The sequence below is a fragment of the Primulina tabacum genome, chromosome 15 (genome assembly GCF_025594145.1).
Source record: "Primulina tabacum isolate GXHZ01 chromosome 15, ASM2559414v2, whole genome shotgun sequence".
In the NCBI taxonomy this organism is placed as follows: Eukaryota; Viridiplantae; Streptophyta; class Magnoliopsida; order Lamiales; family Gesneriaceae; genus Primulina; species Primulina tabacum.
The window spans coordinates 36855383-36870795 of record NC_134564.1 but is presented as its reverse complement, the minus strand read 5'-3'; the positions used below and the strand labels follow the sequence as shown (position 1 = coordinate 36870795).

General features: G+C 33.4%; 3 protein-coding genes across 3 annotated transcripts; 2 read left to right on the top strand and 1 right to left on the bottom strand.

The window, feature by feature from the left end:
- On the top strand, nucleotides 1-2428 carry LOC142526636 (DAG protein, chloroplastic-like). The gene is made up of 4 exons (XM_075631157.1): nucleotides 1-386; nucleotides 1582-1679; nucleotides 1802-1867; nucleotides 1970-2428. Exons 1-4 carry the CDS (start codon nucleotides 43-45, stop codon nucleotides 2125-2127), a joined length of 666 nt encoding a protein of 221 aa, XP_075487272.1. The 5' UTR covers nucleotides 1-42; the 3' UTR covers nucleotides 2128-2428.
- A 2242-nt stretch (nucleotides 2429-4670) lies between these two features.
- LOC142527309 (uncharacterized) lies at nucleotides 4671-5535 on the top strand. Its single transcript, XM_075632074.1, has 2 exons — nucleotides 4671-5143; nucleotides 5220-5535. The coding sequence occupies exons 1-2, from the start codon at nucleotides 4723-4725 to the stop codon at nucleotides 5273-5275; spliced, it is 477 nt and encodes a 158-aa protein (XP_075488189.1). The 5' UTR covers nucleotides 4671-4722; the 3' UTR covers nucleotides 5276-5535.
- A 2883-nt stretch (nucleotides 5536-8418) lies between these two features.
- Nucleotides 8419-11126, bottom strand: LOC142527401 (protein HEAT-STRESS-ASSOCIATED 32). The gene is given in 6 exon segments (XM_075632187.1): nucleotides 8419-8842; nucleotides 8938-9018; nucleotides 9020-9162; nucleotides 9743-9953; nucleotides 10054-10245; nucleotides 10785-11126. Coding segments are annotated over 6 exon segments (861 nt in total). The 5' UTR covers nucleotides 10908-11126; the 3' UTR covers nucleotides 8419-8731.
- Between the last annotated feature and the right edge of the window lie 4287 nt (nucleotides 11127-15413).

The window sequence follows — 15413 nt, the reverse complement described above, 5'->3', positions numbered from 1 at the left end:
CCGCTTTATCTGCTCACCTCCTTCACTACAGTCACCGTAGAAATGGCGAGTGTAAACCTCTGCCTCCCTCATAAAACCCTAGCTCCAAATCCGAGAACCCAGATCCATTTTTTTTCGATTCCATCCACTCCCAACCTGTCATTTGTTCCTCGCTATCCGGCCCGAATTCAGTCGAGAAGTGCCGCTTTACCGGCGGTGAGAGCCTTGAAGGATGGGGAATACTCTACCAGAAGAAGCAGTGGCGGTGAGGAGAGGGAGACGATAATGTTACCGGGCTGTGACTACAATCACTGGCTTATTGTCATGGAGTTTCCAAAAGACCCCGCCCCCACCAGAGAGCAGATGATTGACACGTATCTCGACACTCTTGCCACCGTCCTTGGCAGGTTTTTCGATTCTTTATGACTTTGTTTCGTTTATTTTAAGATTATTGATGTCATCCTGCTGAAATGGGTGAGCCGTCTAGGTAGCTCCAACGGATCAAATCAACGATATGTAATGTTTTGGAATTTCGAGGGAAGATAATAGCTTAGATTAGCACCTGCAAACAAAAAAATAACTCGTGAATGTGCGTCAAGTAATATTTTAGAGAAAAGATGTATGGATATTTAAGTGACATTAATACCTGTTATTTATAGTAGAGGAATGGGTATTTATCTCGATTTCCGTGACATCTACTAAGTTGGTTTGCCAAACTAGCTTCTGATGACTTCTCGGACACTCCACACCCAAGTTGCTCTGACAGATTGGATGACATGTATCAATCATACTTGAGTATGATTCATTTCTCGAGGTTGCCCAAGTGGTGATGTATGCGGGAACTCTGCCCGAGAAGGCGAGAAGCGTCCAGATGGCTTTGTGAGGGCCCGGGATGCTTTGCGAAGAGCTCGGGTAAAACAAAATGCCCGGGAAGAGAAAACTTGCCCGGGTCTTTAGGAAATCTATCACGTATATGGGTCATAATCTCGGCTATCCAAGTAACAAATCGGGTTAATGCTTACCCGGATTCTAATGGGTGTATCAATTATTATTGGATTATCGTCTTTCGTTTTTTCTGTATATCCTCTGTTTAGCCGCTGGCTTAAAATTTTCACTAGGTGAATTGGGGCTGAAAGTCTAAATCTTTCTACATTATACACGCTGGCTCAGTTTATCTTTCCGTAGTTATTACCATGCACAGTTGTTCATTTTCATTTTGTTACATGTACTCCTAATAGATTACTAGATCAAAATTTTTCCAGCACTGTTTGATAAAGAGGATACTGTAATGGTTTCTACGCGATCTGGTGAAATTTTGGTCGTGCAATTTTTTTTCTTTTTTTGCCTCCTTTAGTTTTATTGATACTTATTTAGGTATGTTTGTTAAAGGCATATTTTTTGGTAATTGTTACTTTTATTGTTTGTGCATTCAGTGCTGATCACTGTGTTTTATAGAAGCTAGTAGCTTTGAATAGAATAATATTCTTGCAAGGTCGAGTGAATACTTGATATCTGTGTATGGTAGAGTAAACTTTTTCGGAGAGAACATTATATAAGAATTCGCTATCTTACATCTGATTTGCTATAAAATATATGGACCAGCATGGAAGAAGCAAAGAAGAACATGTATGCATTTAGTACCACTACATACACTGGGTTTCAGTGCACCATATCAGAAGAAATCTCAGAAAAATTTAAGGGTATGTGCACTCCGTCGAAAGCTTAAATCTTTCTTTTCCAATTATTGCCGTATTTCATGTGATTCCTTTGGTTAGTTGTCATATATCAAGTCTCGATAAAAAAATTTCCCTCTTGCTTGCAGGTCTCCCTGGTGTTTTGTGGGTCCTTCCAGATTCATACATAGATGTTAAGAACAAGGATTATGGAGGTGATAGATCATAATATAAGTTGTGAATCCTGAGTTTGAAAGTGGATTTCATTCAGTTCCGTAAATTCATTTGTTGTTTCTCTTAATTTTGTCTTCCTGCAGGAGATAAGTATATTAACGGAGAAATTATTCCATGTCAGTACCCTACTTATCAACCAAAGCAGTCTAGAACCTCAAAATACAAGAGCAAAGCCTACGTAAGACAGAGAGACGGCCCTCCTACTGAGCGGAGAAAGCCAAGACAGGAATCTGACTCCTGAATCCGGCTCTTCAAGAACAGCGACAAGGGTTTTAAATTTGTTACATCTGATAATGTGGCACACTTTATTCTTGCAGGTTTTGATATTATTGATGCACTTTATGGATTTACTCATAACAATTTTAAAGTCAGAAGGTGTGTTATATGTAAAGCGAGGTCTAGAGAATGAGATGTTTTAGTTATCAGTTGTATGGCCTGGTCTGCTGTTGTACGAGGAACAAGAATCAGTGCTCTACTTACTTTCTATCACAATTCTGGCATGTTATTAGTTGAATCTATGGATTCAACGAAGTTTAAGGTAAGGCGCGTTGTCTGGAAAATAATATGCATGATCGAATGCCTCTATATCATCAAAATGCCTATAAATTATCAACTTCAAGCGGCCAAGCACATGTGTTGTGTCTAACATTATATATATGTGCGTGTGTATATTTTGTTTTGAAAGTTTCAGTTGTATTTGTGATATGTTCAACTAAATTAAATATGACATGATATTTGATAAGAAGATGTTTTTCACAGTGTAGATATATTGTTGTTTCTCCGTTCTTGCATACATATGTCTAAACAGAGGCAATACCTGCTTCCGTTTTTTTTTAAATTATTTTAAATTACAATTAGAGGAGGTCGGAACCCTGGCCTCTCTCCCGACCAGTACTAAATTGAGCTCAAATTTGTGTGATAAGTTTTTTTTAATATTTCCATCAGACTTCAACTTGATTCGTAGATGGAAATGAACAGTAAGAGGTCAAACATAGAACAGGCAAAAAAACATTTACAAACAAAGCAACGTACGAAAATGTCAAAAAACAAAAAAAAAACAAAACAAAAAGCTCCAAAAGTCGTAAAGTGAAAGTAAGTGCTTCTACGAAATATAAATATGCTGACTAATATCCCTTAATCAAAGTGATTTGCTTGCCCATACTTTTAAAATTGGTCTAAAAACCGCATTTTTTTGTCCGAGTTCCCACAATTTACAACTAACGTATGCCTCTGTCTGAAATGTTGGTATGCAATTTTTTACCTTAAGAATCTCTTGCAAAGCACAAAAGGTATCCTATTCCATGGTTTTAATATTTTGGATTCTAACTAACAAGCAATTACTTAGCTATTTTATGAAATTTAATAATCCTAAACAAGTGAGTCGATCTGTTCATTATCATTTGAATATTAATTTTGTTAGAGAACGACTATAAAAGGGACAAAGGTCAGTGTTATAGTTTACTATATAAATCCATATCGAACTTTTTCGATTAATACGGTGGACTATGTTGCTGTTTAGATTTATGTTTAAGAATTTTAGAAAGATCCAACCGCATTTTCTTGAAATTATACACATTCAATGGGACTCTAATGTGAATTATAAAATAAGATGATATATCTCTTATGACACATATCTAATATATTTGTAATATTGATTGACCTAATACGTATTTATAATGGAAATTGTTATTTTGACTTATAAATTAATTTTTTTTAATAAATTCACAGAGTTGAAAATCACTTTCACAAAATTAATGGGTGAGACGATTTCGTATAAGTTTATGTGACATATATATAAATATAAAAAGAGAGGTGAAAGTTAATGAAATGGAAAAGAAATGAGATAGGTGAAGGAGAACGATGAAAAGGTGGTTGAACCTCGTATTTTCCGTCGTCGTATTGGATGAAAAGAAATGTGAAGTTTGTTCAAATCAATGATTCTTTTTAGCATGATTTCATTTGTCGCCCAAACCTTTAGCCTTAAGCCAATTGTCTACCGTTTAGTTCACTTACAAGATTTTACCAACACTATCCCTTTACTTCTCAATCTTTTTTTTTTTTTATCGAACACAAATATATTTTATTTCGTTTATTTCTTAATCTTAGAATTTGCTTTTAACTTTTTCTTAATTTAATCTAAATCTCAAAAATAGTTTCATGTTGATTTTGTTTTTTTTAAAAGTGATATACTAATTTTGAAGAGAAATCTAATACCTTATTAAAAATTTAATATTAAAATCACTTATTTATCTATCATAAAAATAAATAACTTATTTATCAAATAATCTTATAATTCTCAAATTTATTTTTAATATATTTAATTACTTATCTAAAAATATAATATTTTGCAAACGCTGGAAATGGCTACAACAAAAACATCAAATACGGGTCAATTTAAATTTTAGGTGAGTTTAGTAAATAAATAGATTAAATTAAGAGTATGTCTCAGATGAGATAGATGGTCTCACGAATCTTTATTTGTGAGACGGGTCAATCCTACCGATATTCACAATAAATAATTGTACTCTTAGCCATAAAAAATATTACTTTCATGGATGATTCAAATAAGAGATATGTCTTACAAAATACGACTTATAAAATCGTCTCATGTAAATTTTTATCTTAAATTAAATAGATCCCTTGCCAGCCAACTAATGAATGACCTTCACCGTAACATCAGGAAAAAAGGTTTAAATAATATGTAATTAAAATGAGGCTAATTTGGGAAATAAGGATATGATAATTAATACGTAGCCCCCACAGTTCACACCAGAACACTTCCTTTTTAATCCACTCTTCTTCTCTGCCCAATACCAACAAGCAAGCTCGGTTATCAATGGCTGCCCCGCACATTGCTATTCTCGTTTACTTCTTTCTCTTCTCGTTAGCATCAGCTTCAAGCAGCATCCACGACTTGCTCAAAAGCAAAGGTTTGCCCGCAGGGCTTTTCCCCAAGAACGGCGTGAAATCCTACGAGCTCGGTGAAGACGGGCTTCTGCAAGTGTATTTTGACAGGCCCTGCGTTGCCAAATTTGAGACCAGGGTTTCGTTCGAAAGTGTTGTCAGAGCTAATCTCAGCTACGGCGGGCTCATCGGAGTGGAGGGTCTCTCTCAAGAAGAGCTGTTTCTATGGTTGCCGGTGAAGGATATCATTGTTTATGATCCTTCATCTGGGATTATTTTGTTTGACATTGGAGTTGCGCATAAACAGATGTCTCTTTCTCTGTTTGAAGATCCTCCAGTCTGCGATCCTCAAGGTTTGTGAGAATCTTTTCTGCTGATGATTGGGGAATGAACTCTGAACTTTAAATTTTTTTTTTTTTGGAAATGCAGGTGAGTTGGTGGAGAAGATTCCGAGGAAGGACTTTGGGGTTAAAATGCAAAAATGAAAATGCTGTTTTCTTGATTTCTAATGCGACATGGCTCATTTAATGTTGTTTGATTCGATTCTCCTAATCTAATTAATGTAGAAACTTGTAGGAGACTAACTACAAAATTTGGGGAGAACAAAGAATTTGTTCTTAGATTTTTGTTGTGTTCTTGGTTTATAATTTTGCAGCTTTGTCTGTGATTATAATTTTTGAACCATGTGGAATTGTGGGTCGAAGTCAATCTTGAAGTTGCTGGCGTGGGAAGATTTTTCAACGAAGTCAGTCAAAAATATGGAATATATAATAAATTAACAAAAAGCTATCATGCCTAATTTTAGTATAAACTATATATTAATCGAATGCTAATATCTTAAAAACACTCAAACTAAATAGTTTATTCAGAAGGTTGAGCAGTAGTCTAACTGACTCAATACATATGATAATTGATTTTATCTTTTTTTCTTTTTTGATTTTAAAAAATCATTCAACTGAGTACCTGAACTAGAAAAGAAGTTTGTTGAGGTAGAGGAGTCAATTTACCATCTCGAAGTACGTGAAAATGGAAAAAAAAAATAAAAAAGGAATCAATGTACCAAAATCTACACACTTTGTTTTTGACAACCTTGAAATTTGAAGAAAATTTTAAGCATACAATTTGACAAGGCATAGGACAAAAACATTGATAAGATGGATGGCAGAATCACAAGCTACTAAATATTGAAATCTAACTATTTGGATGTTATTAAAAAAAAAAACACCCTGTATGCAAAGGAAACAGCTTTAATGTTTAGGCTGGCAGACTCAGATTCAATTAGTCTTGAGACATATCTTATTTTTTTTGTTTTATACTAAAAGTTACCACCCTTGGTTTTTTTTTTTTAATGCACGACCGAGCTAACTCGGTTCAAAATATGCAAAAATTAGTAGCTTCAGCGTTCAGCGGAGCCATAGGTTTTTGGATAGATGATCGGGCTTGTCGTTGGTTCTACAAAATAATTAAGCCATTCAAACATATAAGTCGATGAGATGGAGACTTTACAAAATTGAACCAATTTTCAAGTAGATGATATCTTTATCTACAAATTGGGAACATGTTCAGAAAACATCTTCAAAACGTAATATTCAAGGATATCAAATTGTCACGTTGTACACTATGACATAGTTTGGTACACATGATAGGATAAACATGTGATATATAATATAGGGATAAGTTAAGGATAAATAAGATATAGGATATTATATTTAATGTATGGTATGATTTTAATAAGAGTGATTAAATTTATATATTAGATTTTAATGACAAAATTAACCTTAACATAATAAATTTTATAATTTCAAAATTGTTGCTTGAGTTCATATTTCTTATCTGTTCATGTGCCGACAATGCTTGCATGATTTATTTATTTTTACCTGATTTTATATATTATATAATATAATAATTGAGCCCTTGATTTTGCGAGTCAAGTTAAATATCAATTTTTAATGTTAATCGAGTAATACTAATAATTTTATTGAAATTTATAAAAATCATTTATATAATTATTTCGAGTTCATTTATGTAATTATCATATTATATAATTTATAAAAATAAATAAAAATATTTATTTGATTTTAATTTCTACCTACTAACAGAGATTTATAAAAATCATTTATATAATTATCATCTAATGATACTAATTTAGAACTTAATCATATATATGGTTTAAAATTTTTATATATGGAGGACAATTAATTCATTTGTGGTGTTTTTATAATTAAGTTAAAATTATCACATCTCATAAAAGAGATACTTTATTCTTGTATAAAATTATTTATCACGGGCTCATGATATTATCATGGGGTTTTTAAAAAGATATCAAACGTAAATAAATAAAGAATATTATTTATCAATCTCTTTTATACAATGTACCAAACTATACCTACAGATGTTCAACACGGACTAAGTAGTGAGTTCGTTGAAGTAAATATTCTCGAAGTCAAACTGTAATTCCATATTATTCAGTTACAGAAGATTAATATGGTAACTCCAATTGGACTATTCTTCTAAGTTATATAAATGACTGCAAAACAAGGAGAAGCAGCCCTGGAATTGGGTAGATACAGCTCTTTCATAGAAGTCCACTTTTCTATGAAATCAAACCAGACTGATCAACTTCTAGTGCATTCTCTGGTGGTCTATGAATCAAATCCTCATATTTATTAAGACCTTCTTGGTATGGATTATCATCAAATGGATTTTGATGTTGCTGAATTCGGGATAGTAGTTGAGAGGTCGGATCTCACTCGGGAAGATCGAATCGAACTTTCGAAATCTAGAAACAAAAACATTAGAAAGAGGCAGGAAAATTGTTCCAGCATAGCCCTCCGATGCTCAAGTCAGATAATAATGTGTGTAGAGTGAATGAGTATATGTTATTTATAGGAGAAGTTAGACGAGATTAAATTAAATCTTCGCGAGTTTTATCTTTTCGGGCCTTATTTCTTTGAGCTACTCGTTAATGTTCGAGTAAGAGCTCTCCTAATTAGGAGCCCTTCTATAACTGGATCCTGTAAGAGCTCGACTAGATAGCTCGGCCGAACCATTACGAATCAACTCGATACCATAAGCGTGGAGGTCGGCAAGGGAGGTAGGCCACATCGAGATTACGGACATATGGGAGGTCGGCCGAGATGACCTCCCACCAGCTTCGTGTGAATGAGGTGATCTCCTGCCGGACTCTATCACGAAGGTGAACTTCCGGATTTTTCTGAATACTTGGCCCAAATCTACCTGGGTTACCGAGAGAGAGCCGAACCCATCTCCCAAGGTATCACATTTGTATCAGTTTTTGCCAGTATGAATCAGTAAATACTCCAATTCCATACCAAAAGTCCATTTTAATCTGAAACCAGCGTTGTCGAATTCAACATACTTGGGATTCATTTCAACCTGATGCATTTCAGATGCATCCCAGCGCACAGAAAGAAGCCTCTCAACTAAGGTAGCATGACGAGAACAACCTAGAATTATGACTCCTTTGTCACATTAATTTTTCTTTTTATTTCCTTTATCTTTTTCAAGCCATGCACCCTCTACAATAAAACAATAATTATGACCCTGCACTCGTACATCTCCAGTGCGTAAGGTAGGTGAGAAGTTACTACGATTTCAAGCATCATCATCTCTATAACCCCAACTCAAATTGAGATACTGATATATTCCCAACAGAATTTATCATCAAGATTCAAGTACAAAGGGTGGAAATTTTTCCGAACACAGCTGGTCTCTAATACTCGTGAACAACTATCAGGGTAAGAAAAATATCAGTCATACATCCATCTTTTCAGTTGTACACAAATGCACCCCAATCAAGGGAAAAAGTCGGACTTCACCCACAACATACATTTATTGCAAAATAATTATCCAACGAGACATAATTAATTCATACTAAACTTTATTTTCCAACTCAGAAGAAGACTTTCCTAAAACACGGACTAGAACAGAAAGTATGAGGAACCAAGAACAGATGTGTGATCTTTACCCAGGTTACGACCGCGAAGGCACTCCAGATCCATTACTTGAGAATGATCCACAAAAAGATTTACCTGGAACCACCGTAACAAAAGGAGAGGTTAATTCCTGATTAAAAAAACAGACATCACTGAAAATTGATGATTTTTACAGAAAATCGGAGAAGTACCCTTGGACCATATTGCTTAATGAACCACTCTGATGTCTTGAAATCCGATGTTTCAAACATTGTCTTCTCAAGCCCTAACCGGACCGATGATTTTTGCTATGATGTCAGCCCTCAATGAATCAGCTTGTCTACAGACATCATCTGCATCTATCATTATCATGTCTGCTCCAGCTTCAAGGCATCTCTCTGCCCTTCTAATTAAAAGATTAACATCCTCCACAAGTTCTGAAGGGCATGGAAACAAAGTTAGCAAAGAAGAGGAGATATACGTTTTCGCAGCATGCTTTTGCATTGTATAATAAATACGAGCTACCATGGCTCACAATGCCCTTGCATATATACTTTTCCAGCGATTGAAGATTCGAAGAGAGTGGCAGAACACTCGTTAACAGGGACACCGAATAAAAAATTATTTCAACTTTTGGCTCCAAAATGGTGAAAACGATTTTTGTTTTTTTGAGAAAACAAATTTTAAGTGCAAAAGGATGATGATGAGACTTTTTTCTCATCAGAGTTTAAATGAGGATGCAAGGAATTGGTGGATTCCTCGATAAGGTAGAATATATCTTCCTTCCTTCCTTCAAGCTTTTAGAAGCTGAATATACAATATTTTTCCTTTCTTCCCATCTAAAAAGGTCTTTTCTGCGAACTAAATCTACAAATTCAGATAAATATGCAAAGGACTAAAATTGGATCCCAGCAACAAAAGTATAGCCTAAGAACTCAACAAAAATAAGCCCTCCACCTTTGCAGCATTAAATTAAGCGAGTAATTAATTATAAATCCTGTTGAATTGATTCCCTACCTGATGTTCGAGGTGCTGGGATCACATAAGAACCAAATGCTCTATCGGTGTTCGTCGGGATATCAGACTTAATAAACTTCACAGAAAACAAAGGCTTAGCTCTAAGTCCACCACTCTTAACCAACCTCACATATCTCAAGAGAGTCTCTTCAGGTACTCCGAGTGATCCAGAATCAATTTCAATGGTATCAAAGCCCAATTGCTTGCATTCCTAACAAAAACCTCAAGAATAATATTACTCCCTAGGACAATAGCAGAATTTAAAATTAGAAAAATGAATTGCACAAGGAGAAATCAATCATTTAGCTTACATCAATATATTCTTTAAAAGCAGATGGACCTTTCCGCCGTAGATGGTCTGCCCAGTCACCAGTGCTTACATATATGTTGTGTTCACGTGCCATGTTCGTTACTTCTTTAATGTAACTTCTTGACATCAAACTATGAGATCCTCCTGCAAACTTCAAACCATCGACAAATTGTCCGGAAGACTCGAAAATATCCTGCAAACAAAAAATTTGTGTTACCAGAATTCATATCAACAATGCTTCCAGTAAACCAACTGGGGGCACCATCAAGATATTACGATCATCAAAAACAATTTTGGAAGCAGACTGTTATATATTTGTAGCATGTAATTTAACCACGCGACTTACAATTGCATACTAAGGGAACGACAACTTAAACGACCGAATAAGTCTACCAAAAAAACACAGAGTAAATCCAAACAAGCTACGGATTCAACATTTCAGATATTATTGGCACATCAAATCAGCTTAATGCCCATCATGAAGGATTTTATTTATTAGTTTCCTTGAAACGAATTTCATACATGACTCGGTGAAATAAACCAAAGAACACGCCGATCTGTATTTTCCTTCTCTGAAGCCTGAAGAAAAAGAACCGGGACGGACGAAATTTTTTTAATCCTTTAATTACTGTCGTCTTCCCTTCCAAGTCCAAATTTACTCGATTTATAATTATAATAAATTATAAAAAACACTAGCACGATTCAATTACACGGGGATCGGAAAAAGAGTACCTGGAGCAAGTTTTGAGAAAAGAGGGAGAAATAGGGTCCTCTCATTTCGGTGACACCATATCTCCGTGGCTTCTCCGGACGGTCCTCCTCCTCAAAGAAGGTCTTCCACCGGCACCCCGCCATTTCTTCCTTTCTTCACGTCCGCAGACAGAGAATCAAGGATGATAACGGAAATTACATCAAATCTATAAAATGCGAGATCGATCTCCAGATGAGCAAAGGCAGCTGAATTATTGGTATATATAAAGTGAAATCAACTTCACTTTTTTAGGATTCTACTCTCGGTGGGAAGAAGTTTGAAGCGGTTTCTAGAATTCTACTCTGTTCTGGAATTTCGACAAATAATTGCAAGTAATATCCTATTATTATTATTATTATTGAAGTAAGTGTTATTTTTTCTTGAGAAAATTTAAAAATAACTATAAAGATTGATATTATGAAATTAAAGTAAGTGACGTATTAAAAACAAAAATTGAAATTAGATATTTCAATTTCTACAGTTAGACTTATAAGAAATTGTTTTGAAATAAAAAAAAAATGTCCGAAAAAAATGATTTCCGTTGCAAAAAATACATGGTATAATTTTTTAAAAACATAACCCAAAAAAGAAGCAAATTAAATAATTTAACCCAAACTTTTCAAATATCTTACAGGGGAAAAAAAGAAGATAAGGTTCAAACATCTTATTTTCTAGACCTCTTTTTCAGTAAAACCAATGCTTAAATACTTATAATTTTCAGATTCATCTATTGAATTAAATATCTGACCTAAACTTTTTTTACTTTTTAAATAGTGATTTAATAAAATGAAATTATTAAATAATTAACGATTTTAAAAAAAAAACATAACATATCTTAGTCATATAAAATATAAAATTTTGAATTTTGGAAATTTTGATCGTTTAACTGGTGTAAATAGATATATCAATTTTAAAAATATTAAATATTATATAATATTTTATTTTATTTTATTAATATAATATTTTAATTTATTTTATTTTATTAATATAATATTTTATTTTATTAATATAATATGATATTTTTTTTTAAAAAAAAAAGATAAAGTTGAAACTTCTAACGATGAATTGTGTAAGCTTAGATACAGACAGAGTTTTGATTTTTTTTCCTCATCTTGAGATTTATCAGTGTTTTAATCGGAGAACCAATTTCAATTCTAGGATCTTTGATATGAGATATTCAATTTGAGATATAAATTTTGTATTTTCGATGATATTTGAAATTCATCGATTTTCGGAATAAATTCGATAAATTGTTAAATTATACAGAAATTGAAGATTTTTGGATAATGTCTGATTTTAACGAAGAAGAGAGTACTATAGTGTTGTTATTTTGAATTATTGTCAATTTATTATAATTAAGGATTTTAATCGTTAAATTGAATATGAGAAGTTGTGTATCAGTTGTTATTAATTTTGATTATATATTCGAAGTCTACGAAGTATATGCTACCTATTGATATGAAATTTTTGTAATTTAGCAAGTGTTTTTATATAGCTTATTAATTGAATTTAATTTATTAGGGTGTATTTTAATATTATTATCGAATATTGATTGTTGAACGATGAAGATGTATAATCGAGTTTTATATTTTTGTTGAATTAATTGTTGTTGGGTATTTAATGTTATATGTTGATGCTACTATAAATGTGTTGTTACGGTAACAATGATCTGATAATTGTTGAATTATTTAGATACATAACAAGCCCCGAGATCAAATAAATAGCCATTTTATATATACTCGATTAGCAAGTACGTGTTGACGTACGAGCATATGTTGCTATTATTTAGTATTGATAAATATTATTGTGTTGGACGATTACAAATCACCGGAAATGAATTATTTGATATTATATTTGATGTTGTTATTATTATTGATATTGTTGGTTGCAGATGACTGAACAACGATTTGATGTCGTTGTCGCGGTAGTTGGGGAGCGACGTCTTGACGATATTGCTGTCGCCTGAGTTGGGGTGCGACGTATCGATCATGTTGTTTGTCGCAGTAGTAGGGGGAGTGACGTATTGACAATATTGTTATCGCCGGAGTCGGGGTGTGACCTATCGTTGATGATGTAGTGATGATATTGTTGTCGCCAGATTAGGGGTGTGACATATCGTTGCTGTTGGTTTTTGCGTGGAATGGGAGTGGTGTTTGTTAATATTATTGTTGGATTGGTTGTCCAGAAACATCGAATGAAGTATTCCTGTTATGATATCAATTATATCTTATGTTGTTGTTAATATAATTGTTATGGATTACGATGATAATTGTTGTACATGCTAATCTTTCGGGGTCTGTTTCTGTTGGACATATTACAAGACTATATAGTGAGATACAATAGAGGTGAAAGACTATATATGTCTAGTCAAAGAAGTTATGTAGTTGATAAGAGATAGATAAAGTATATCTCATTTGTCTTATTTGAGTTATATGTGTATACTTATTATACTGTTTCTGCTACACTGATGTAAGTAGTGTGATGATTGCACTATTTTGTCGTATATGCATTATATTATTTTGTCGTCGAAAATAAATTTTTTTATGCATATGACGTTACATATTATATGATTACGTGACGAGGTTTGGGGAGCCACACAAAATAAACATATTTTTATATTATTATTTTCAAATGATAAAAATAGATATTATTTATCAACATAAGCATATCAACTCAAAAAAAATCGTGAATGCAATCACATTATTTACATAAGCATATAAAACATGCGACAACTCATTACAAAATATTAACGTCATCCAACATCATTATAGACGTCATAATAAAACAGTACATGCGTACCTCCACTTATACTTAATTTACCAATGAAATTTTCTAAGGATTTTCTTGAAGAATCCAATCATGTGGCAAATAATTTATTTCAAATCAAATTTTATTTATTTTTCAATATTCAACAATTTAGTCTAAAATTATAAAATTCCATAACTTAAGTTTTAATATTTCTAAAATTAATATACAACAATTCTATAGTATCTAAATATCTAATTATCGAATACTAAAATTCGAAAATCCAATTAAATAAATCTGAATTTTCGAAATTATACTCAATTAAATTCTGAAATTTTATTAATACCTCCAATCAGATTAGATATAACACATACAAGCAACAAATATAGCATATATTAATTGTTGGATTTCAAATGAATAAAAATATCTAAAATTCGAAACTCTAAAATTTAAAATATACATATGAAAGTTTTGAATCCTGTTCTAAGCTTCGAATTCAATTTTCAAACAACCTAAACCAAGATTTTCTCCCAATTTTTCGACGAAAGCAGGTGTGGGGGCCCGTGCTCCTGATTAATATTTAATGACCAAACAACCAGGATTTATTAATGTAAACAGCGAAAGCGATTAAAAATTTTCTTTTTGGGCCAATAGAAATTTCGGCATGACCTATTCGTAAATAGGACATCCCAAAAAAAATCAAAACAACACAAACAACATTTATATACTCGAAATAAAGTCATAACATCAATTCACAACCTTTAGCCCCACCTGGCCAGGACTAACCACATATAGAGCCGGCAAGGCTCGATCACACAACTATCAATTCAAAATATTGTAAAAATAACAGTACAGCTACACGGGGCATCTCCCCGGTAAATGTATGACTCCATAATATAGTATATATATGGGAACTCTCAATCACGATCCAACTACTGGGCACCGCTACCTGACGCTCCAGCAGACGCGTCAAATTCTCCTGGATAACCTGCTATGGCATCAAAAACAACCACAGCATAAAAAGAAACGAGGGGTCGGGCCCCAGTACGACGAACGAGTAATATTACGACAAATATAACTGACATGAAATAAAATCAAGTAAAATGCAATGCAATGCGTGTCGGTAACAACAAAATAATGGATACTAAAGCGGAGTCCAAATGAAACGCATCAGCAACAGTAACAGTGGCCACCCGTGCCAGGACTGCAGCAACGTAATATCATGCCGCCGCTCATCCATGCACGTAGCATCGAGGGTACGGGAGCGATCCGCTCAGTCCTCATGCAAGTCATCAGGAGTGCTAATCCTATCCACCCGCTCCATCGATGACGCAACAACTCGATAAATCAATATCAATAGCAATCAAAGGAGTCAAGTCTCGAAATGCTATGCACTAATAGTATCAACTCAAATAAATGCATGAATGCAATCACGTATTCACAGAAGCACATAAGACACGCCACAACTCATTACAAAGTACTTAACGTCATTTCATATCATATAGACATCATAATAAAACAGTTCATGCGTACCTCAACTGACTTTAATTTACCACAAAATATCTTAAATATTTCTCGAAACTCCAATCCTGTGGCAAAATTATTTTTTGCACATCAATTCCTATCTTAGTTAAATAATCAAGGAATTTATCGAAAGTAATTCCAAAATTCACATTAAATTTCCAGAACTTATAATTTCAATTTACAACATCTTAACGGTGTCCGACTAGCGCATGTACAGCTCAAAAGTCGAAACATCCCAATTTATAAATCTGAAAATTCAAAACTCAGCAAACTAAATTCTGAAAAAGTCGATAAATACCTCGAATCGACTCAATAATTCACCTACAATCAATAATACAACA